This window comes from Phodopus roborovskii, unplaced genomic scaffold (assembly GCF_943737965.1).
Source record: "Phodopus roborovskii unplaced genomic scaffold, PHOROB, whole genome shotgun sequence".
NCBI classification, from domain to species: domain Eukaryota; kingdom Metazoa; phylum Chordata; class Mammalia; order Rodentia; family Cricetidae; genus Phodopus; species Phodopus roborovskii.
Window position 1 is genome coordinate 26,352,423 of NW_026126567.1, and position 25,232 is coordinate 26,377,654.

General features: G+C 33.6%; 1 protein-coding gene across 1 annotated transcript in view; it reads right to left on the reverse strand.

Annotated features, from left to right (window-relative positions):
• Positions 1-25,232, reverse strand: part of Csmd3 (CUB and Sushi multiple domains 3) — a 1,059,412-nt gene that overhangs the window by 227,920 nt on the left and 806,260 nt on the right. The window contains exons 28-30 of the mRNA XM_051202442.1: positions 15,163-15,354; positions 9,026-9,164; positions 5,759-5,946 (exon numbers count right to left, since the gene is read on the reverse strand). Of these exons, the coding sequence (XP_051058399.1) occupies positions 5,759-5,946; positions 9,026-9,164; positions 15,163-15,354 (519 nt within the window). The remainder of the gene's footprint in view (positions 1-5,758; positions 5,947-9,025; positions 9,165-15,162; positions 15,355-25,232) is intronic.

Sequence of the window (25,232 nt, forward strand, 5' to 3'; positions counted from 1 at the left end):
ACTAATCCAAAGCTAAATTCTCATTGACAAGGAGAAGACCAGGAATATATTTCTAAGCTGCTTATGTCTCAGGAATATTACTATTCCATTATCCTAAATTATCATTATGTAAAAACAAAGAAACAAATAACACCTCTAAGATGATCAAAATGGATCAAGTGACCAAAAAACAAACAAACAAAAACAAAAACAAAAAAACATAGTTTCTCTGTATATGGACAGGGTTTGGTCTCCTAAAATTCTTTCCATTTTAGTATATGTGGAAGTAGTTTGTGGACTATAGGAAGAATAAGTTTATACCTTACAAATAATGTCTGAAGATAGCATTAGACACTAGGTAAGGATTTAGACTATTGAGATAATGTGGAATCATATGGGTTTTTTTTTTGTTTTTGTTTTTGCTCACCATATGACTGTAGACAATTTTACTTAAATCTGTCTTGCCAAAAGCTGTTAGGCATAGAAGCAAATTATTTTTAATTCATATTTCTTCAGGATGATCCTGGATACAATAAGAGTTTTTTTCTGATGTTGCTTCCAAAGAGTAACCATCACACTTAAACATTTGACTTAGGTTCATTTAGAGATATTAGCAATGATAAAAGTTTGATGTTGAGAACTACTGCTATTCAACACGGTATTGAAATTCCAAAACAGAAAATTAAATAAGCAAGAAATAGAAATGAAATGTTAGCAAAACAGAAAGAAACAGAATTATCTCTGTTTATATAGAAAGTCCAAAACTACTACAAGAATATTATATCAATGAAAGGGTTAAGTAATTAGAAATATACAAAGAAATTATTAAATGTCATTGTGCCTTCATTATAAAGAACAACTAGAAAAAATCTAATAATAAAGGCATTACTTATTTCTTGCAAAGTAGAAGACGTTTTAATTAAAATGAGAAAGAATTTATAGAGAAAATTATAAAGCATTACTGAAAGACATTAATGAAAATAGGAGTAAATTGAGAGACTAGCTGTATTCATAGATGAGAAGATTAAATGTCATACGTCAATTTACTCCCAAATGATTTATTAATTCAACATGGTGACAATCAAATGCAATATATGGAATAAGCTTAATTCTAAATATGAAATTGAGGTTCAAAATGTTGTGACAGGTGTCAAGGACAAAATTAAAAAGGAACTAAGACTGTTCTGGCTAAGTGCCTTCACAAGCTCATTGCCTTAGGCTAAGTCAGTAGCTGAGGGACCTATTTTGGGAGGTTTTGGTAATTTCAGGAGGTAGAACCACACAGGTCAAGACACATGCCCTAGAGGACTGTGTCAAGGCAGTCCTTCTGTATGCAGTGAATATATGTTTCTCTTATTGGTTGACTAATAAAGCTATTTTGGCCAATGGATAGGCAGGGTTTAGCCTTGTGGGAAATACAAACAGAGCAGAGAAAAGCAACAGGGTGAGTCAGACAGATGTCATGTAGCTACTAGAAAGGTGGGATACCTGAGCATTCTCCGGTAAGATAAGGCCATGTGGAGATACACAGATTAATAGTTATGGGTAAGTAATTAAAAAAGAGCTAGGCAGTAAAGAGCCTAAGCCAATGGCCAAAGGACTATAAATATTAAATCTCTGAGTGGTTATTTCATAGCAACTATGGGGACCCGACTGGGTGGAGAGAAACCAGTCCAGTAGGACTGAAACATGATGGGTAAAATCTCAACTGCACTGTATCTTGAGCTAATTTCTCCCTTTTGTCTTTGATTCAAAGCCACTGCGAGACTTAGGCACAGGCCATCATTCAGGCTCAAGACTGAACAGGAGCCAGTGGAATACTGAGAAAGCTGTGAAGTCATGATCCCAAATAAAAGCTTTCTTCTTTTAAGTAAATCTGTTGGTATTTGGATATAACAATAAAAATCCCACTATAGAATGTGGTGTACACTTTATTGTTGCTGTTTTACTGTTCTGAAAAAATATTGTCCTGGAGACAGAAAAAGAAGTCAGTGGAACAGACTAGAGAGCTAATAGTTGACACAGGGACTTGATAGTTGACAGCACTAGCATTGTTGGGAAGTGGTGCTAAAGTCACATGTTAAACATTAAAATTAGGGAACTGCTTTACAGCAAATAAACTCCACATAAGTTAATGACTGGAAAGTGGAAAATATAGCTGTATTCTTTGGAAAAATTATAAGACATATTTATGAAAATTTCCACTAAGAGGGGTATTTTTAAGCAAGTCATAAAATGCATAAATTGTCAAGGAAAGGAAAAATTAAATATGGTATAGATTGTTTTAGATACTGTACAATATAATGCAGAAATACAATAGAATGCTCCACTGACCAAAGATGGAATTGAAATAGAAATTAAAACATAAATTATCTAGAGTATTAATTTCCATGACATCAAATATTTCCTATAAGGAGCTAATGGGCCTCCAGACTGATAGCTGGGAAACCAGCATTGGACTGACTCAGATCCCTTGAACATAGGTCTCAGTTACAGGGCCTGAGCAGTCTAAGGGACCTCTGACAGTGGAACCAGGATGTATAACTGGTGCACGAAAGGACTTTGGGAGCACATTCCCCACAGAGGGATACTCCCTTAACATAGAGGCAGGAGGGAGGGCCTAGACCCTACTCTAAGTGACTTGACAGATATTGTTGAACCCTCCTGGAAGGCATCACCCTCCCTATGGAATGGGGTGGGAGGATGGGTTGGGAGGGTGGTCAGAGGGCATAGAAGGGAAGGAGGGAGGGAGAGGTTACTGGAATCGATATGTAAAATAAGAAAAATAAATAAATAATAAAAAAGAAAGCTGAACAGGCAGAATTGCAAAAAAAAAAATCCTATAAATTTTATAAACAAATTAGAAAGATTTGTGATTGCAGGAACACACAGATCCAACAAGACGACATCATTGTGCAAAACAGGGAGGAAAAATTCAACTTAATATTACCTGGCACAAAAGTAATAAAATATCAAAGACCTAATATCTATGAAGTTAACAATGCTCAAATTTAGTAAGAACACTCATTTTCCAAATTTTAATTTATTTTATGTTTTATATCATATATAACATATTATATATATTATCTTATATTCTGATGTTTAGTATTAATGGAAGTAGACTCTCAATACTTTTAACTAACCTGACAATACAGAATTAAACTAAAGTTCTATACCCTTTGACTCAATAATTCTATTACCACAAGCACGAATGTCTCTATAAGATTTTCTTGAAACCCATAAGGGTTTCTGTTTTTCTACATGATTTTTTTACAGCAGTAAAAACTAGAATAACCAATCTATCAGAAAGAGAAAAATTAACTATGATACAGCTATATTAAAGAATATTATAGAGATATTAATATATCTGTTTCAAATATTATTAAACTCTTACCACAATATAAGAAAAAAGAAATATATAAATGATGAAAGTAAAATGGTTATATGAAAATGTGATAAAGTATGCACATATTACAAATGTCTTAGTTACTATTTTATTGCTGTGAAGAGACACCATGTTAAAGAAAACATTTTATTGGAGGTTTGTTTATAGTTTCAGAGGCTTAGTCCATTATCATGATAGCAGGAATCTTGGTGAGACCATGCCAGTAATCATGGGGCTGGAGCAATAGCTAAGAGCTATATCATAATCATCAGGCCAAGAGAGAGGGGAAGACACAGGTCCTGAAATGGGCTTTTGAATTCTCCAAGATCATGTCTAGTGAAACAGTTCGTCCAAGAAGACCACATCTCCTAATCCTTCTTAACCTTTCAAACAGTTCATTTCCTGGTGACTAAGCATTCCAATACTACATGAGCCCATTGGGGACCCTTCTTATCCAAATCGACAAAATAGAAAGAATAAAAATTGGTATAAACATTCAAGTATGGAAAAGTGAAGTACCAAATGCCGGTTGAGGAGGCCACAGTCATTTAGAAAGCAAGGATGAACAAATGCTATTTGTCTGAAAGAGAATAGTGGATAAGAGTACATGGGAGCGTTTTGACAGAGGGAGGAAAAGCAGGGGAGAAATCATGTGACATCAAAAAATAAATTAATAAAAATGTAAAACTCAATCATTGATTTTTGGTTTTTCTTCCTAAGTATTTAACTGAGTCTTTGCAGAGGCTATATAGACTATTTTTCCCAATATATTAAATTCCCAAGGTATTTAAGCTCAGTTCTTATAAATTAAAGTGGTTATATAGTTCACAGTCCCAACCTCTGAAGAAAACTATCATCTTCAGGGTCAGATGAACTACCACTTGCAGAAAACCTCACTAAAGCGCTGACGCCCCAAGTTCTCACTGTCTGTGCCAAGCAGCCTGTTCATCCCTCTACCGACAGGCCATTTATTATTTTGCCCTATGAAATGTATGAGACACAGAAGGCTCAAGGTTTATGCTGGAATCAAATTTGCACCATGCTTATGTTCAGCATTTATCATTGGCCTGAGCACCTTCGCATGCATCTCCAAAATGATAATAGATGTGTCTATACTTGCTGACCTGTGAGCATCCCCTTTACCTACAGACTGATACAACTGATTTCATAATAATTGCTTATGATAGTACCAAAGAGAAAAATCTGAGGTCTGATAGCCAATAGAAAAGGAATTTACCTTTACCTTGTGTATGTGATATCAAACTTTTTAATAAAGGACTTTTGGGGGAGTGGTAAGGAAATATGGTACCATATTAACACTATTCACTGGAAAGGAGCTTTGAAATATTTTTTTCTGTATAATTTTCAGTTATTAGAAGTTAATGTTGAGGCTAGGTAGCTGGTTCGGTGTGTAGAACCACTTTCTATGGAAGCACATGGACCTGGTTTATATCCTTAGAACATAGATAAGAAGCCAGATATGGTCCTAAATACTTGTAATCCCAGGGATGAGTGGAGGGAGTAGGGATGGACCAGTGCTAAGGGCTAGAAATGAGTCTAGCCAATATTTGGAGTTCCAGGTTTAGATGCAGACCCAGACACAAGGGAGTAAGGTGTGGAGAGTAATAGAGCAGGAAGCAGTATGTTCTCTTCTCATCTTGGTACACAAACACACAGGTGCCTGCACCACCACACACATACACACAAACACACACAAACAAAAACATAAAAAAAACCAAAATGAAGTACTTGAGTAGACAATGGTACATGATACATACATCAAAATACCACATGGTAACTGAATAATTAATACAATTTACCTCCTCTGTGTTCAGTCAGATTTAAAATATGTAATTAATAATTAAGTTACAAACAGTCTATAATTCAAAAAACACTATTTAGAGTATCCCTGGGCACTCTAAAATAATTATAAAAAATACAATAAACATTTCTGAAATTTAGCTATCACTGTATTTTGCCTACTCTCTTATGAATATAAAAATATTTAAATACTAAGCATTATTTGAAACACAATTCTCCTATTCATTTTCTTTCCCTGAAAGAAATCTCTGAAATAAAGTGCTTTAATGAAACTTAATGTCCCTCCCCCACTATGAAGTAGCTCTTTTCTTTAAACATTGTGGAGTGGAGCCTTAGCTTCTACTACAGTATACAATCTGGCTGTCAGTTTCATAGTATTGCAGAAATAATTAGAGAAATGCTAATCTCCTCACTGATGGGGAGCTACACAGAGTTCTTTATGAGATTAAACTGTACATGGCCTGCATTTCCCAAGCACATGCAGCTAAGCTAGCAACAGTCAGCTCAAAATGCTTGTCCTGTAAACAAAATTCCAGTTTAATCAGGATGCTACAGCTGAATGTGCAATCATACCTTTATATTCTAAATGAAATCCCGTGTAGCTGACAGATCCATCACTCCGAAAAGCCAGGTGCATGGTATTTGAGCTGCTTTCTATTCTTTCTGGTAACTTGCTGTCTTGAAAACTTCCGATCAATGGGCTATTACTGTCTGGTCCGTCATGTATATACAGGAAGTCATAGTTGGGCTCTATGCTAAAGCTAAGAGAGAAAGTGGTTTGTTATTAAAAGAGTATTTACCAAGGTAGATACAGATAATAGAACAATAGACCTTGAGAAATAAATTTGATAGTAAAGTTTGCCTGACAATAAAACCTACTGGGCATGAGTAGCAAATCAACAGTAGGACCAAGAAGGTCATGATGATATTTAAATAGCTCATGTTGACAGCATGTCTACAGGGTTTTCTTGAGACAATGCCAGGTGGTTAGCAGAGGGAAGGACACTTCATTAGGATTAAGTTGTGTGCTTGAGTTTTATTTCTTTATTTTCTAACCTACTTATTCTTTTGTAAGTTACTTTGTATTTACAAAGTAACATATGTTTTTAATTTACCATATATCTTATATGATGATGGTGTGACTCTTGGCATTGTTAGTCATGAAAATACAAGCACTTTAAAACATATCAACTATCAGATTAAATAAAAAGATAAATGGAAAAAGTTTTAAAATTATTTAGTAAAACATTGTATACAGCACTAGGTAGCATTATTAATGAAATGTGTTTATGTACATTTTGTCTTTTAAAATAATACAAAGAAAGTACTGCTTATATAGATTTCAAACCTAGATAATTGTCAGTGACATTTTTAATATAGATGGTTCAAGTGCATAGATATTAAAATATTTAGCATAGTAAACTTTTTTCACCTGAAAAAGCATAAGAAATATCTCATAATGATCACAGTTTGCACATATTAAGGATCTTGGTAACCAATTGTCAATCTGGCTATTGTTAGTACCATATGATTCAGAAACAGTGCAGGAAAAAAATGAGCTCATTTAGGACACTAAGAAAAGTCAATTAGGTTATGATTTCAAATGAAATTGGAAAGTTTGTCAGTATTGACATGTCATTTGCTGTAACTTTATGATATTTATATTTACTTAAGATATTTCAAATATACAGAATGCAACACTGTCAAGTTTCTGTAACTGATTTTCCCTTAATACTTTCCAGTACTAACCAATTCATTTGTGCATAACTGGTCTTGGAGAAAAAGTAGGTGGCACAGAACTTCCAAGCATTCTGAGATATAATGGCATGCATAACATGAGGAAATTAAGAAAACATTAGACATTAATGTATTCACCACTTTGCCAAGTTCAACTGCTTAATCTTAAATCCTGTCAATGGATCACAGGTGTGGATTTTGGTAACTACTGATATTTAACAGCAGAAGGCAGAACTGACTTGATCTCATTGGCCCTATTGGACCACAGCTTTGTGAATTTTCATTCTCTTACTTAATGTCGATTTTAACAACAACCACCTTGTCTGTCTCACTGCCAGAGGCTCGATGGAAACAAGTGCTTTTCAAAGGACATGACAGTAGTTCCAATGCTTGGAATACTAAAAATAGCCCTTTAAATGTTGAGTACTGGACAGCTTATTGAATTTCTGGGTTGGCCTTAAGTGAATAATTAATGTCTTGATTTATAGCTTTTTTGAAGATGAAAGTGAAAAAAAAATTCTTTAGGAAATTTTAGGCTCTTATCTGCAATGATTCCTTTCACACAAACATTGGGAGGACAGTACCATTATACAAATATGGCTCTTTCTTAAAAAATAATTTCATCATGACAATACTGAGATACAAGTAGCAGGATATAGTTTTTATTTTATCAGTGAATATGCTGAAACCTTTGAAAGTCAGAGATTTCCTCACTGTCATTTAATGAATGGCAAAACTGAAAATCAAATTTCTTTTCTATATTTCCTGCAGTATACTTCTTTATCTCCAAGTTATTACCTAAATTTAATTTATGAGAAACAATGCCATGTATCAAATATCTTGATAATTTCTATTGGTTTAAAATGCAATTTCTCCAATAGCAAAATATGGGGATAATAACTTCATTTGCCAAGGAAGTCTTTGCAATGATGTCCTGAAATAACCAAGACTCTCACTGTCATTGCTTTGGCAGCAACAATCATCATTTATTCAATACTATGAATTTTAATAGCAGATTCTATATTTTGCTAATTTTCATGACCTTAAACTACCTGTTTTCAACTTGGCTTCTATATGTTAGAAAATACTTCATGTTTGAGCTTAACAAATCGCAAATCTCTTTAAATTGCTGAAGGTAAAACAGTCAGCTGTGGTATTTAGAACAAATCTATTCGTTGTGAATTAGGAGGAACGCGGTCACTTCAAAGAGTGAAACCCAGTAAGTCCCATTGCAATATTTTCTGTTTGCTTTGCTTTGAGGTTCTGAGGACTGAACCCATGGTTCTGTTCATGCTAGTCAGCGGCTCCATCTCTGGCCTAAACTTCCTGCCACTCCCACCCACCCCTCACTAAAATCTTAAATTGAAAGAGGCCACATTTTGTGGTAAAATTATCATGAGGAAAACATACCTATTATTATTTTTTTTTTCAAGCAAAAAAAAAAAAAAAAGAAACGACAGTGGCAAGTTTAGAATTCCACCTAAGGTTCCAACTCTGTTAGTTCCCGTGCAATGATCTCCCCAGGCATGTGACACAATAACATAAACTTGGGAGCATCTCCACGTAAAACCTCTGAAACCCAGCAAGTTCTGTTGAAAGATCTAGTAATGACCCGTCACATTTTTCTCATCTGCTGGACTTGATGGGACCCTGGAGAGGAATGTGATTAAATGAGACGCTAGAAAGGAAAGTGATTAAGAAGACAAATTCTTCCAAATCCAGTAGCATACACATAGCAGCAAGGGAATTTTGTTGCAGAGGAAATAAGACAGAAGCTATCGATTCACTGACTGCTTAATCCTTTAGTATAGGAAAAGATGATTGGTAGAATCAGTGGTGATAAATACAAAGAGAAAGAAAAGCAATAGAGAGCAAAGTTCGTGACGCAATAGACTTCTGGATCTTTCCCATCTTCCGCTGCCCTGGGTATCCTGTAAATCTCACCCCACCCTACAGAACTGCTGATGACGTGTTGGCACTAATTTTTAAAATAAATAAAAACCCTTACCTAGTACAAATCCCAAAACAAATTAACCAGAAGGTTTTTTTGTTTTGTTTTGTTTTTGTTTGTTTTTTTTTATATGAAGAGGTCTAGGAACTCACCTGATAAATGCCAAGGAGATAACGTAGTCAGCGTTGACACTGATAGTCCAGTCACAGTCCCTGCTGTGCGGGTACGGATGAGGGAAGTTTGGTGAAAGGATGAAGCCTGAAGATCCTGTTAAATTGCCTCCACAAGGTGCTTTAATTTAAACAAGCAAACAAAATACCTTAAGAGATTAATAAGATCCATTAGCTGTCTATATTTGTGAAAACATTTCTTTGAGGGTATGTGAAACTCTGCACACATTTCATGTTTACAGCATGGGTTGCTGGGATACTGCATGTCTTTCAAGGAAACCATTAAAATATTGCGTGCAAGCAACACGGACGAGTGCACGCACACACACACACACACACACATACACACACACACACACGTGTCTGCATACTGATACATTGACTTGAACTACTTTACTAGCTTTGAAAATTTTCTAAAAAAAACAAAACAAAACAAAATAATAATGAAGTCACCTGTTACTTGTTTGTGTCACACAAACTGTAAAACACCACAAGAGGTATTTTTAAAAAAAGGTTTCTTCATGGTAATTAGAAAAGAAATTCCATTTTCTTCTCAGAAATAGTGTATGGAATCAGGTACAGCATGCTCCGAGCTGCCCAATCACATCAGATTTTCACGTGTCCTTCCTTTTTTCCCTTTCTGGGGAATTTTCTCAGCAAAAAACTCCCTTCTTATTCACTCTTGCACTACATGTAAAGCTGGGACAACAGTTCACACTGTTACAATAGTCTCCTTCAAATTATTCCAGTGATCTCTGCTACCCATAGCTACATGTGTGCAACAAAACCATTAAAATAAAAAGTCTATGCTTGCTAAATTCAAATTAGCAAAGGAAGACTAATTCTATTGTCTTATAACTTTTAAGTTGTATTTACCTGGAAGAGCAGACAAGTGTGCCCAAGAAGGAATGAGTAGACAAATGCTCTTAAGTTGTGGTACTCTATTTTGAATTGTGTCCTACCTGGAGACCAGATGTCTTTAATCTGGTTTTTGCTATTTACAACTATCTCCTTCAATTTTCTGTTTACAAACCTCTTCATTTCCAAGGCAAGCTATTGTCAGTCCAATCAATCTCTTTTCAGTTTACTAGGGACTATTGAATTTTTCTTTCTTTTCATTATCAGTCCTTTTAACTTTTTGACTTCAACTCAAATCTGCTGGGCTGTGTCCTAGGATTTGCTGTTCAATTTCTTCTAGTGAATTTGTATAGACTTCAGTTATGTCCTGAAATTTTCCATTTTATTTTATGGCCTTCTGAGTCCCTTATGAAGCACCCCCCCCAGTATATTGTATTCAATTACAGTCTTCTTTGCTGAATATGTTCCTAACTTTATCTTTCAATTTTATTAATGGAAAACTCATATTTCTATCACAGCCTGCCAATAATCTCTGGTGAGCTACAAATCACACAAGTCTTCACAGCTATTGCTACATAGTATAGTACTACATAAATTATATCGTATCAAAATTACATAATGCTGGAGTCACAATGCCTCTTTGCTTTGTTCTTAAGTTGCTTGATTTGCATTACAGTCATGTATATTTCCAAACATGGGGCCTAATGTTTTTCACTGAATCTTCATATTCAGTTCACTAAGATGTATCAAGAATCTATCTCATAAATACACTTCAACTGGACCCATTTTCCTTAGCTGCTACCATATTTCTTGACCTAAATTAATTCATAGCTTTCTTTAGAATTATGGCAATAGCTGACTTCTGTTTCTACCAATTTTCTTTTGAGTGAAAATTAACTAATCGTAGCACAGAAATGCAAAATCGTTTGTAGTGGTGCTGTAAATGTGAAAAGTCTATGCTCCAGTCGTAGGGAACCTGTTTCATCTGACCCCCATTCCCTTTGCAATATTATCTGCCATCACTTCAGATGTGTAAATTATATGGAAAACACCACAAAAAACTTTTTCAAATTATAGCAATTCATTAATTTTGTGTGTTTGTATCAAAAGAAGGGGAAGTGAGGACAACTCCCAGGAATTGGTTTTCCTTTTCTATCATGTGAGTCCCAGGAATTAACCTCAGGAGATCAAGATCGGCAGCAAGCACCTTAAGCCAGTGGGCTGTAATGCTGGAACTAAAAGTTCTTATAATTCTGTGTACTTTCTGTTCATTTAATTTCTTTTATTTTTTTGAAATGTTTTCCACACTTGAATTCATGTAGTTTCCCTTTATGATTTAAAATGCACCACAGAGTTCAGGTGCACTTTAGAAAACTTAAGCTTCTTCTTATGTGAGCTGGGCTCGGCTTTAGCTTTGCTGAAACACACTATGATGATGGTAGCATCCTCTTTCTCCATTTCTCCATTTCCGTAGCCTTAATTCATCTAAACATTATTCACAGGTCACATGGAAAGTCAAAACAGTTTCTTATACAGTGGGGTTTTCCCCAGATACATATGGCATGTCTATATTACTTATCGACATGTTAATGGTTCTTCTTATTGATTGTGAAAAATATGTGAACACTATGAATGAATGTGTAGTCTAAAGAGTGGTGCTCTGTCCTGTGGATAATAATGGCTAATTTGTGTGCAGGACTTTAAAAACCATGTATGAATGTCACACAAATATGAAGAAGGTACAATGCTGGGTGCAATAGCAAATTCAAATATGTATATACATATTGTGCAGAAAAAAAATAAAATTGACAACCTTTGTGAGGCTTTGAGTGTTATGGATTGTCATTATGTCTAATGCTCAAAATGAGATCAATATTGTTTCAGTTTTCTTATTTGCTGCTAGGAACACTGATCTACATATATGTAGAAGTTGTATGTAGATGCATATATACAGTTGTGTAGGTATTCTTCTTGAGGAAAGATAATGAAAGTGCAATACATGCATATTGACAATCTTACTAGGTATTGCCCACGACTTTGATTTCCTTCAAGCAATGGGGCTCCTGAAACTCCTTTTACTACATTATTTATGTTATTAACATTTTCATGATGTATATCAGGAAATATAAACTGCTATGGCAGTTTTGAAAAATGTAATGGAGCCCACAAAAGAGTAAAGTTTTCTGACACTTCTAAATCCTAGACTTCCAATAAATACATACAACTATTCTAAAATATCTTCACCTATAAGTACCAGTAGGAAGTTGTCTCACTTTTTACATGTCTAATCATAAAGCACCCAAAATAAAATCAAAGGCATTCATGAATTGAGTTTCATTTGGCTTCTTTGGAATCCTGACTTGCTAGTTTGTTCTGAGCGTATTTTCTTGTGAGGCAGTTACAGGGGCAGCAACTAATGGATCTATTTTATAACCTTCTTAATTTTTTTTTTTTTTACCAATTCTATTTTATTCATGTACAGTCTTTCTCAGCTACCCACACACACTAATGTCTTTGTTATTTACCTTCATATTGAGTGCTGCTACTTTCCCTTTGGCAATGTCAAAGTAATCTTCACACTGTCAATTTTGTTAGAATGAATTCTATTGAGTCTCAAAAGATAGTGTCCTTCTGTTTGGTAATTGCTATGAGGCTGAATTTTTTTGTTTTCTTCACATGCAAGTAAAATACTTCATTCTCGAAGGTCTGAGACACACACTTAAGGAGTTTCTAAGAAGTTCAGGGTTTAATCTTTGGCATAGTATTTCCAATCATAGAGTTCTTTCTTATCAGTCACAGAGGTCAAGCTTACCGCAGCCTTAGCAATTTTTCAGAATCTTTTTCTTTTTTTGTAAGTTATTTTCTTCCTCAGAGATGTTCTAATGCATATCTTCTCCTGAAACTATCTTATCCTTCCAAAAAAATGATGCTCAGATACATAATCCATATAAAAATGTTCTATACTCTATTCCACAGAAGTAAGATTTACTGCTCAACTTTCCCTCTTAATATAAGGCCCTGTTTGCTAGAGTGTATTATAGTTTATAAATGGAATTTTATAAGAGTCTTTCTCAGAACTCTTTAAAAATATATTGAAGTTTGAGCTGTGTTTCCCCACCCCCCCCTTACGTTCAGTAGATTTCTCCCCAGTATTTTAGGATTCTACATAAAAACATACAGTTGATATAACATTATACATTATAGCCCTGCTAGTCCTATTAAGTGATACCATGGCCTAATAGTCACACCATGCCAGGCAATCTGTAACATTTTTTTTGTGGCATTTCATCATTTTTTTATAAAATATATTTTTATTAAATCTTTGAGAATATCATGTAGAAATATATTTTGATCTTATTTATCCTTCATCCTTTACCTTAATTCCTCCCAAGTGACTCCTAAGTACCCATGCCCTTCCTTAAAAAAAAAAATGAAAACTGAAACATGGAGTCCAAATTGTACTACTTACTGATGTGGAGCCATCCCCTGGAAAAATCCACTTGGAATGACTCTCTCTCCATGAAAAGCCATAACTATCAATACTCTGTTGTGGGGGATCATGAGCCCTTCATCCTTCAGTAATTAAATATTACCTAAGTTGTTTTATCGAGATTCTCTTTTTCAACTAGTTAGAATATGGGGTTTAACTTATTTATAATCTCTTATGAGAACTAGGTAGTAAATAAGAATATTTACATCTTAAGCAAATATACTTTATAATTTTAGCCTCATTTACTTAGAAAAGTTCCTCAAGTTGCTTCTCTTACCTCATTTATTGATACAGATTTTACAAGTAGAAATTAGTTTACAATTGATAGTGTAAATCTTGCAATAGTGTATAAAGAAGAATAGAACAGTGTAGCTATAGTAGATTAACTGTAAAACCCAATGTATCAAAATCTGAACTAGTACAAGCTATGCCATTATTTTGTTTCAGATTTTAAGTCTATTTCATACACTTGGTTCCTCATTATCTGCCTCATTATCTACAGATGTGACCTAGAGCTACCATTTTGCCTCCAGGAAGGATTTAGCCTTTGAATGCTAGTGAATATTATGCTTTTAAAGCCTATCTACAAAATATAGAAAATGTGTTGTAAAAATATGCTTTTTAGCTTTCATTTCATTGAGAATTAGGTTGATAAGAAATGATTATTTTTTATTTTATTGTCAATGCTCTGTGGATGGGAAACATCAAGTAACCAATATACTTGACTTTATAACTTTTATGAGCTATTACAATGTGGAGTAATTAATTGAGTTTCTTTGTGTCTTACTTAAGTATTGAGAACACATTTTCTAATTCCACAATGATATTTGATATGAAACTATATTGAAAATGTACTTACAAGCTGCATACAAATGAATCAAAATAAGGTTTCATGTAAAACATGCTAAATTTGCATATATCAAAGGCTTGGAACACAATGCTGAGTGAGTAGGATTCAGAAACTCCTTTGAAGTTGCTTATGATGAAATGAAATTGTGAATATGTAAATGAATAAAAATTTCCCTAAACTTGGCTTAATAAAAGTATCCTGTAAATTGAGGATATCATCTATATTGACACTTGAACAGAATGGCTTAAAATTAAACACTCTAATTCAATTTAAGATTTCCTTAATGTTTGTGTTCAAAAATGTCCATTTCCCTGAGCTTGATTTTTGTCAGCCCTATATCAAGGTCTATATTGTGAATGTCTATACAGTGTGAGTCAGAGATTTGAGAACGAGCATGGAGGCAAAGGTCAGGCAATGGAAAGCATAGAACAAGGCCTGGACACTCCTTAGATCATCAAAACAAAACTGGATGTTCTTTTGAGATTCCTGACTTAAATGGAAAGCCAACCTTTTGCACTTCTAAAATAGCTGCCCATACAAGTTTCTTAGTACAAATAAGCTTATCAAGAGTAAACCAACTCAGCTCAATTTAAATGTAGATTCTCAATGCCTCTGAATTTTAAAGCCAAAGATAACAGATTTATCCATGGGCAGAGAGGTTTAAAAAAATATTTCAGGAAATTTGATTAATTAAATTTTAGAAGTTTTGAGCTGTTTACAATATACCAAAATAAGGGACTGTAATAGAATTTAGTAATAACCCCCTTTAAAATTTTGTACACTTTGGGCTATGTGAAAGCTCCTCTGAAATCTCAGACTCTCACACAGCACTTTTGTGGAATATAGTTTTTAAGAACATCAATACCGGCTTTTAATCATTGCATTATATTCTATAAAATTTTAATTATTCTTTAATCATACCTATACAGACTGGTGGGCTGGGCTGCCAGAAGTATCGATTTTCTACCTGAATGCAGGTTATTCTCTCCTGTCCTTGAAGTTCATATCCAGGGTCACACTGGAAGACAACGGTATCTCCAGGTTCTCGTCCATCCCCATTCCGTGTCCCATTCATGGGAACTCCAGGATCACGACAAGCGGTGGCTACTGAACCTATCAAAAGGCAGGATGGCATTTAGTTTTTATATTATCAAAATCAGTTTCACGGTTCCAAACTGCAAGATTTAACTTTTACAGCTTTCCTCGTGTTTATGTATTCTTATGAAACTGACTTTTAAGAATGATTTAATTAGCTTTAAAATATCTATGAAATAAATGCCTTTGTATTTCTTGAAACATCTATGCATTAGCTTTTTCTGTGAAGTAGCATAGCATCTGAATCACTAAATACTAGACATCCCAATAAATTTCCACATTCTTTGTTACAGTTATTTCTTTTGTGTGGCAAATATCCTTACCAAAAATAAACAACAAACAAAAAAACAAACCAACAAAAAACACAAGGTGGGAGTGGTTATTTGGCTTACAAATCCAGGATACAGCACACCACTTTGGGAATTCAATGAACCAGCCCCATTACACACACACTTAAGTGTAAAGAAACAATGGGCACATCCTTACTTTCTTGCACTCATCTACCTTTCTTCTTTCATACATCTCAGGGTCCAGACTATGAAATGATGCTGGCCACATGCATGGTGAATCTTTCATTTCAAATCAGGTGAACTTCCAGTAAAAAATGCTTAAGGTCCAAATGTACCTGATCTAGAAATTTCCTCAACTGAAACTCTCTTTTCAGGATGTAGCTTGTGGCATATTGTCATTTAAAACCAATCATTGCACTATGTTAAAATCACTTTGAAGGGTTTGAAACAAACATTGCTAATGAGAGAAAATGTTTGGGAGATATCCAACTTACATCAGGAGAGAGAAACAAGACAGAGACAGACTAACATTCTCTCAGTACATACTAACAATCAAATTCAAAGACCATCACATGTTATGTGGAAATATACTTCACATCGTTAACTTACCAAATGAAAACTAAAATCACACTAAGCCTTTATGATATCATATTAAACTTTCTAATGTTAAATAAAATGAATTGCATATGCGAGTACACTAACTTTTAGGAAAATTTTAGATAAAACTACATGATCATCCACATATTGCACGGAGAGCTGGAGGATGCCATGGCATTAAGATACTCAGATTTGTCAACTTGACACACTTTAGAATTACCCTAGGAGAGTCTCAATGAGTGACAGTTCTTAGAGTTGTCCTCTAGCTATGTTTGGGTGAGGGTGGGTGTACAGCACACAGAGCGTTCTATCTAGGTAAGGGTCTTGAACTGTATAGATTAGAAAAATGCAACTGAGTATAAGTAGGCAAACACATAAATATAAATATAAAAAATAACTGGTTAGCATTGCAGATGGGATGTGACCCCTTTCGTGTCACTTTGACTTTTCCATAATGAAGGATAGTAATCAGGAATTGTGAGATAAAATAAACACTTTCCCTTCTAAGTTTTTTTCTTTCAGTATTTTATCACAGCAACAGAAATCAAACAAGAACAAGGCCCTCCATGAAGGATTGTTGCAGTTTGTCATAGAACTTATCATATACTTGCTTTATAGCTAAGATGCTGTAGATATAAACATTTATCCCAACAGGTGTAGGAAACCCATAATATGAAATGATACTCAACATAATAAGATATGAATACATACACATAGCTTTATGTCAAAGAAATTGTCATATTAAAAAAATACCAAGATTATATATTATTTGGTTGCATTATACATCATTGTTGAGATGACTAATTTTTGAAAGCAGATCATTAATTAGTTGACAGAGTTAGAATGCATGAAGAAATATTTGGAGGTAATTAGTTGTGAGCTATACGACCCCTTCTAATGGAAGTGATCTATGTTTTTTATTATGGTGGCTGTAACATAAATCTATAACAATAAGATTACTACATATTAATACATACATTCTTGTGGAATGTTAAACTCTAAATAAGGTTGCCAAATTACATCATGTCAGAATTCCCATGTTATCTTGGAAAACTGAGTTAAGTATGTGACATATACAAACTGAACAGACATCAAGAGTTGTTAGTACTGCAATGGATGAATTTTATTTTCTGTCTTTAGTATACAAGTATGTGAATGCATGCTCATGTAGATAGCTGGTTGTGTGGGTCTATTAATTAGTTCAATAAGAGATGGTTAGACAAGTTGCCTACCAAGAGAAGAATCAATTTAATCATTCATCAGGCTTGATATACTTATGTGTCTATATATGAATATGTACATAAAACAGGGAAGCCCACATAATGTTTCAATGAATGACTTTAGTTGTATAGGAATCAAGACAATGATCACAAGTAAGAAACTGAAAATGATAGCATGATATTAAATTTGACACTCCAGAAAAAGCAGTAACACCAATCTAAAACTATTCAAGTTCTTTGTTTATATTATTAAAGCATTAATTTTTAAACAGCTGGTTTTAAAAATGAAAACTGTTGCCCTTTAACCAATTAATTTTATATACTTTTTTTCAGAATTTTGAAATGACGATTTCAAGTAGCATTTTACCAATCCTTGATAAAAGTAAAAAAAACCTAGACAATCTTCTAAAACTCATGTCACAGTAAGTTAATTGAGTACCAAAGTCTAACAGATATTCATTAATTTTACTGATAATGTAGCATTTTTGAGCAATGGCCGTATACATACAATTCCCTAAACCCTCATAAAAATATCTCTATGAACCAACTGCTATCATGTCCTTGATTTAGAGATATGCCTAGGTGTGCTAAATGTGGTGTCTTTATCAGAACCCAAGAGGCACAGCATAATTCAGTAGTCTGTAGGTCTTCTTTTATAATTCACAACATGAAACACACCAAATTGTTCCTTTTTGACTGTCACTGTCCCAGAAAATAGAAAACATCCCTTCTTAAACCATAGAAAAATAAGCATTAACAAATTTTCAGAAGAGATGTTATATCTGTAATTAGAAAATTTAGTTGGCACAGTTCAAATCCACTCTTAAAATATTAACTCTAGCTCATGTCAGTTGTTTCTGGAGGGATTATTTCCCTATTAGACTAACAAGGGAACCCTTTCATGAGAATAATAAGCAGAGCAAAGTACAAGGTGAGGTAGATTTGAGTAGCTACAGAAGGCTGACACATACATACAACTTCTACATTTGGGATATTTTTCTTGGAAGGAGTGGCATCCTGAAAATCATTCAACAGACTTCAAAAAGAAAACTACAAGGATGAGTATTAATAGGAAACATTAGAGGTTTTTTGGGGGATGTGGACTGTATATGTTAATTTTACATCCTCAAAATTTGTTAAGCTATGATACTCTCATATATATATGTATGTACATATATATGATGTATAAATATATATTATATTCATGTTGAGACATATATATATACATACATATATACATACATACATACATACATACATATATATATATATATATATATATATATATATATAGGCCAAGATAGAAACACTGAAAAGCAACAGTTGGAATGATCTAGTCATAGGTAAACATGAGGGTAAAATGTGTATTTCTTATCAAATTTTCTAGGCTTCATGATTTAAATGAGACAGATTATCTAAAAAAAGAGGACTTTCACACTAGGCTAAGAATTATGTGAGAATATACATTTGCCTGGAGGTCTAATTGAATTGAAAGGAAAGAGGTGGTAAGTCCCTACTGTTTCATTTTCTCTCCGTTAATAAACAAATTAGCAGTAAGGTTTTAAAACACAGCAGAGAATGAGCGGGTTTAATGAAAGACCAAAGAAGTCTTTCCCCTACTTGGAATTCCTGGAGTTCTAAAAGCAATTAGTTAAATACCCACAGAAATAATTGCTTTGTAGGAATGCTATTGTTTTATTTTCTTCAGTTATTCAAAGTTTGGGTCCCTACTGGTTGCCTTCTGTGTTTGTGAATAGGAGAAATTATAAGTATTTTAGCATCAACCATTCTTTTCCTCTGAATTAATAGAAACAACAACCAATGAGGAAAAAAATAACCATTTCAGGAATTAGATTATTTCTCCTAGGGATTTAAGTGTGAGAAAATGACATATAATTAGTATTATTATGAACAATTATTTAATATTGTAACTTTTTTAAAGGAATTAGCTACATTATTTAGGAACTGGTAATTTTTATTTAATACTAATTTTTTTTTCCTATATTGCAGCATACAACTCTAAAACTTTAAAAATGTGGCATTCGTTTCAGTTGCTATTATATAGACTTTGATTACCCCTTGGATCATCTCGAAGAGTACTTCCCTAACTTATCATAATATGTAAAAGATTATGTAGAATAGAAATTTTCTAATATAAGCCTTTTATTACCTTTTTACATACAAACCTATAAATGTATTATCAGAAAATTGTATATTTTGACTCATATATTAACATACTATTTCTATTTTTGTTCTGAATTACTTTAGTTCATATTGCTTTATATTTAATTATGAAACACGTTTTTTGTTGTACTGTCTTCTAATACCTCTATTGTATGTACTTTTTTGATCTTAAGATGTATAGTGACAAGAAATATCCTGGGTTGTAGAATGTCTTATATAACTGTGTAAATTCTTCACAAAATATTCAATAAATTCATTACCTTACAATGTCCAACATAATCTCAATACGAGCAGAAAAGTAAAAACATGAATAGAATTAAAGTAGCATTTTGAAAAATTTTATTCTACTCATATCATTGCAAGCTTCCTTATAAAAGGTTATAACTAGAGAAGAGTAATTTAGTTTGAAATGAATTCACAATAGAAAAGAAAATTACTGACATAAGAAATAGATTGTACATTGACAAAAATATTAGCTTTACAATTTCATGTTTCTTGGGGATGTTTGCATATGTTCTTGTCTATACAGGTGCATGTGTATATACAAGTACACATGTATTTGTGTGTGAATGCACACATGCATATGTGTATATACACATATGTGTGTGTAGGTACATATGCATGTTGGTGTGCATGCATGTGCCAGAAGAGAACCAGACAGCTGGAAAGAGGCCATTCCTTTGTGTCACCTGCTTTCATTTTGAGTCAGTGTCTCTCATGTGCCAGGTACACACCAGGCAGGTTATCTGGCAAACAGTGAGCTCCAGGGGCCCACTTGTTATTTCCTCCCCAGTTTTAGGGATGAAGCAAATGCCACCATTCCAGCCACTTTTACTTGTATCTGGGATCACATCATATTCTTGGTGCTTTCAAGGCAAGCACATTATCAGCTTAGTTTTTCTGCCTGCCTTACTCTTTTCTGTTGTTGTTTTAATAATAGTTGGTTATGGTTGGTATGGTTGCGTTTTTGAGGTTTTCTCTCTAGTCATTACAAAAAGGAAATAAATTCCTTATAGCAAATATTACTTTAAAAGGGAATATCTTTTATTGGCTAAAATGATTATCAATTTCATTTTTTATTTAGCATTCTCATTACCTGTAGTTTGAATAGACTTGCCGAGTAATATAATTTCATAACTACATTTCATGGAGCAAATTTTACAGGGGAAATTCCAAATGTTCGCTTTTCCTTTCTCTTGTTTTTTTTCCACCTAAAACCTGACAAAGGCATGCATCACCATACTCAGCTCAGACCTGCCCTTTTATTTATAGCACCTACATTATAAGTGGATCTTAACACATGTTATTATAGAATACTTCATGGTACAGTTGAGAACGTTTATATACCCACAAAGAAATTGTTTCTAATATAGCTAATTATATTTGATTTCATTTGATATTACAATAAAGCAAATCATCTACCGATAATCATTGTATGTGTTTATCAAGTAGATGTGACCCTTATCAAATAAAACTTTCTCTGTGCTAGAAAGAAATGAACCATCTTTTCAATAAGAAGTGCCCTGTAAAACAGAAAGCATTTGAATGAATAAATGCTTGGGGGAATGAGTTGATAAATGTACATAAAATGGTAAATGATCATTTACATTAAGCCATATTTTAAAATGATGGATATTTATCCCAACTATGTGGTACCAAGATTTATATTATGGTGTAATTTGCTTCAGTGTGTTCTGGTTAACCTAAATATATGAGAACGAAAACACTAACTGCCACTGTATATAACCATTTCTTGTTATTGTTACTTTTCTATGATATGAAAATATGTATTTGACTTTACATTTTTTCTTTCTATCTTGTTAAGAGTGTACATATTTTTTGGAAATAGATATTTCACATACCTAAATCAAGAACATAATATATATATATATATACATATATATATATATTATATATATCTTTAAGCAAATCTGATGTCTTGAATATGATTATAATGATCCAAGGGAAATATTAACATCGCAGCTATTTCTTCTCTTGAAAATACATTGGGTAGCATAAAAAAGAACAAACAAATTCACAACAATCCTTGATTTTTGTCTGTCATTTCTCTTTAAATATTTGATGATTTGTCATAAAATTGTTTAAGACATTTATAACAGACACAACCTTACATTTCACTCAGTAGAATTAGCAATTCAATTAGATGCAGGACTTAGACAGTACAGCATAAAGAGAAGGATATTGATCAGTTTGACTCAGTTCTAGAGATTTTTGCTGTCTTATCTGATAATCTTCCATAGAAATGGCTTTCCCATGATTAGATAAAATCTGAGCTTCCATTGTAATGGTTAAATATGAAAATATATGAAATTATTAATATTGGAATGAGTTTATAACCAATTGGTATAAATTTTAATTTTGTAGTATATAATCACAATTTATTAAGTGACTTTCACAAGGTCATGGGTCAAATTTGGCCTTCACAAGACCTTACCTTCTAGCCGTCCATGTTTATGCTTTATATTTTTTTTTGTATTGACTACAAACTAACAATATACTGCATACTTAGTCCTCTATAGTGAAGGTGAGTTGGCTAACTGGACTCCTTAACCAGGAGCACAATCAATCAGGAAATATTTGTAATGCAAGTAGAGACCTAGAGACAGATTTTCCCCCCGGGAGAATTTTATCTTGGTTGAACATCTGGTTTATGGATGATCTATCAGTTTTATAAAGAATAATCAGTGGAATTATAAGGTTCATACTTTGCTAGCTATACAGATTAGTGGCTTCTTGCAGAATCACAATTTCTTTTCAGGAAACATGAATGATATATTAAATCATGTTAAGATACGCGGAGGCAAAATAGAAAAGAAACAAAGGTGCTTAATGCATTTTATGGAAAATCAAACTCAAAGTTCGTATTTTAGTAGATATCCTAGCACAAATAAATATGTTTCATAAATTCATGTGTTTTCACATATTATGGCAAGTAATTATTGAACCAAGTAATACCCTTGTTGCTAAGAGATACACATCAATGAAAAATAATTCAGACTTAAACCAACTTGGAAGAAAAACAAAATGAAAATACAAGCAATACTGTTACCCTTTGTTATTCAAAGTGTCTGATACTATTTCATTTACCTGTTTGAGAAATTAGCTTACCATAACTTATAGATGATGATATGTATCAATTTTTAAGTATAATATTAATATTTGGAGATGGTTGAATATAAAGGATGCCTGTTATTTAGTAAGTCATTTTGGCTAGTGTGAGGCCAGTTTAGGCTACACAGCAACTAAAAGCAGAAAAATGGGCTTGAATTGGGAAGATATGCAACCAAGAAAGACATACAAATTGCCAAAGTATGTATGAAAACGTGATCGACATTGGCATGTACAAGATTACAAAAATATATGACCGTGTAAATGTCAGTATCATACTAAGTAAGTAAGAGGAGTGCTGGCTAGACTGTCTAGAAATTAAAGGCCTGCCTTAAGTGTTTCTTCTAAGAATGGAGAAACAGTGAGGAGCTGGGTGGAGGCCATGAATGCTATGTCCTGGAAAATGACTTGTCTCTGTTTTGTCCCATATCTATCGAAGCCCCTACACTAATTCCTTGTTTTGAAGGTACATAATCAGTTTATGTTTTCTAGTCCAACAAAAGGCTTTATTGCTTTATTTAAATGAAGCTCTGTGGGATTGTGTTATTTTTTCATATATAATGTTCCTAGATGTAGAAAAATACTTGGGCTTATAAATAGCAATAAAATGATTGTTTGAAATCTATTGTTGCTGTCTTTAGAACTTTATCAACTCTGTCATTATGGTTTCCAAAACACCAATAGTCTTATGATCTTCTTATGTTAGCCTTTCAGCTGAATTCATTTTCCTTACATACATCTTTTTAGATATCAGTATTATTAAGAAGTAAATATTTGGCATATACTGAATAATTATATATATATATATATATAATTATTCAGTATATGTATATATATATCCAGTCATTATCAACATATATATCACAAAATAACAAGAATATTTTGTGATGCAGTAATTCATTGCTAATTCACAAAATAAAACAAATCACAAATGTATTCACAGCACATTATAATTTATACGTCTACAACTCAGCTATTAGTCTCTGTTTTAATATAGTTTAGAAAAAAACATTCAATCAATTCTGCAAATCATGGTCTAGAAGCTTTGTGTAGCTTTCACACCACAGTAGAACCTATGCCGCACCTGCTGTATTAAATCTGGCTTCAGGGCAATGGTGTCAAATTATTGTCTTACTACCATCCATAGTCAATATTGTGCATGGATTACATATCGGGGAAAATACAATTTTACCTATAAATGTCCTTCATGCTGTCATGGGAGGGAAGGGTGAATTAACTGACATTGGAAAGAGACTGGGAAATACTGATATCAGTATGTGTCTTTCAACTTTAACCTCGTGTTATAATCCCTCTGAGGACTGTAAACATAGATCACATGCTACCAGAAAGGTTCAAAACTGCAATGCTATGAAGACACTTTGTTAAAAAAGAGAAATACTGGAAAGACAGTGAATTAGTCAGTATTCTAGGAAAAGCACATCTACAAATATCATAAGCAAATTAGGACACATAGCAACTACAAAACAGCCTGCTCACAGTATCAGCACATGACAAGAGCAATTCTATTTGGGAGTTTATGTATGCTAGAAGTATGTGTAACCTGGATTTGAAAAATAAAATTGATAGGAATTATTGATTTTGAATATAAACATAAGTTTTCAAAAGCTATGGAAGATGATTTTGAGAAAAGAAGAGTAGTGATTATACTATATGCTGCCTTTTCAGTGCATTGTAGATGGTTGGAATAAATAATGAAAGCACGAGACTTGTAGGTTGCTTGGTTATTATGATGGCTAATAATGTGTGTTACTGATACAGATGGGAAGAGGGAAATGCCTCCTTCAAATTGGCATGTGTACATGTTGGTGGGTTATTTTAATGATTGCCTGCACTGTAAGGAAAGATAGCAAAGTAAGTCATGGGAAGTAAGCCATTAAGTAGCATTTCTCTAGGTCTCTGCTTCAGTTTCTGCCTCCTGATTCCTGTTTTAGTCTTTGCCTTGATTTTCCTCTGTGATGTACTGTAACTGTCTATGATCTAATAAAGCCACTGGAGATCAGAATGCAAAGCTAGCTACAGCTACAGAAACTGAGCAGTGGTGGCTTTAATCCCGGGACTCAGGAGATTGAGGCAGATGGATCTCTGTGAGTTCAAGGCCACCCAGGGCTACAGGAGAGTGAATCAGTAAAAAAAATAAACAGAGCTCAAGCCTTTAATTGAAGCACTAGAGAATTTATAAGGAGCTCAATGCAGTCTCAGATGGCACAGTCTAGAATTCTGAGGCTTAGTGGAGAGCAGTGCAGTCTAGAGATACAATCTGAGGTTCAGTGGATCACCCCTTTGGTCTGAGCATTGACAGAGGTGAGAACTCTCTAGTGGCTGGCTGCTTTGCTTCTCTGATCTTCAGCTTGAACCCCAATATCTGTCTCTGAGTTTATATTATTTGTGTTACAGCAACCTGTAAGCTTTTCATGGTCAGAATGTCAGAACATTAAACAGGGTTTGGAATTTGTCA